The 673-nt window shown below is 68.9% G+C and overlaps 1 protein-coding gene across 1 annotated transcript in view; it reads left to right on the top strand.

Moving 5' to 3' along the window:
• Positions 1–552: 552 nt before the first annotated feature.
• The window catches only part of LOC104126879 (heat shock 70 kDa protein 12B-like), a gene marked incomplete at its 3' end in the record, with an annotated part of 11,192 nt that continues 11,071 nt past the window's right edge, over positions 553–673 (top strand). Inside the window, exon 1 of the mRNA XM_035894960.1 lies at positions 553–595. Within this exon, the coding sequence (XP_035750853.1) occupies positions 553–595 (43 nt within the window). The remainder of the gene's footprint in view (positions 596–673) is intronic.

Here is a 673-nt window from a genome sequence, read left to right as displayed (position 1 = left end):
CTGGAGCTGGTCAATGCTGGGTCACAGCCCCTAGGGACACCTTCGACCCTTCCCGCTCCGGCCAGCGCGGCCACCATGCTGCAGGGAGCCTGGCCCGGGGCAGCCTTGGCCGCTGCGATTGAGAAAATAACGTTAAAGGTTCGCCCACCCCCGGTCTCCTTCTTTAAGCAAGCCTAAAAATCTGCTGGTGGAAGGGTGTTCTGCGCACATCTGTGTTGCCCACATCTGTATCGCCCACATCTGCTTAATGAAAGGAACCCGGTCCCCCCCTCCGGCAGAGGCTGGGCTAGCAGCAGGGCCAGTGGCCAGGCCAGCGCCGGTGGGGTGTGCACTTCCGGGGGGGATGCGGGGTCCCTGCCGGGTCTTCGAGGGGGGCTTGAGCCCAGGCTCACCCAGTGAGGCTCCGGGGGGGGCGAGGGGACCCCCTGGGCTCCCCAGCCCATCGCACGCTGTGCACCCCGCTGCCGAGGGGGCAGCCAGCGCCTCCGGGCACACGGACCCTCGTCCCACCGTCCCGCTTCCTTCTCTTGCAGCCGGGAAGGCGCGGCCGCCATGGCGATGCTCCTGGAGCCCGGGATGCAGGGTCTCAGGATGGGTAAGGCTGCTCCCCAGGGAGGGTCCCCCGCGGGGGCGGCAGCGGGTTGGGGGGGTCCCCGTCCCCATCCCCCTGCCA

Source organism: Egretta garzetta, unplaced genomic scaffold (assembly GCF_000687185.1).
Source record: "Egretta garzetta isolate BGI_Z169 unplaced genomic scaffold, ASM68718v1 scaffold1585, whole genome shotgun sequence".
NCBI classification, from domain to species: domain Eukaryota; kingdom Metazoa; phylum Chordata; class Aves; order Pelecaniformes; family Ardeidae; genus Egretta; species Egretta garzetta.
This window is presented reverse-complemented; position numbering and strand designations above follow the sequence as displayed.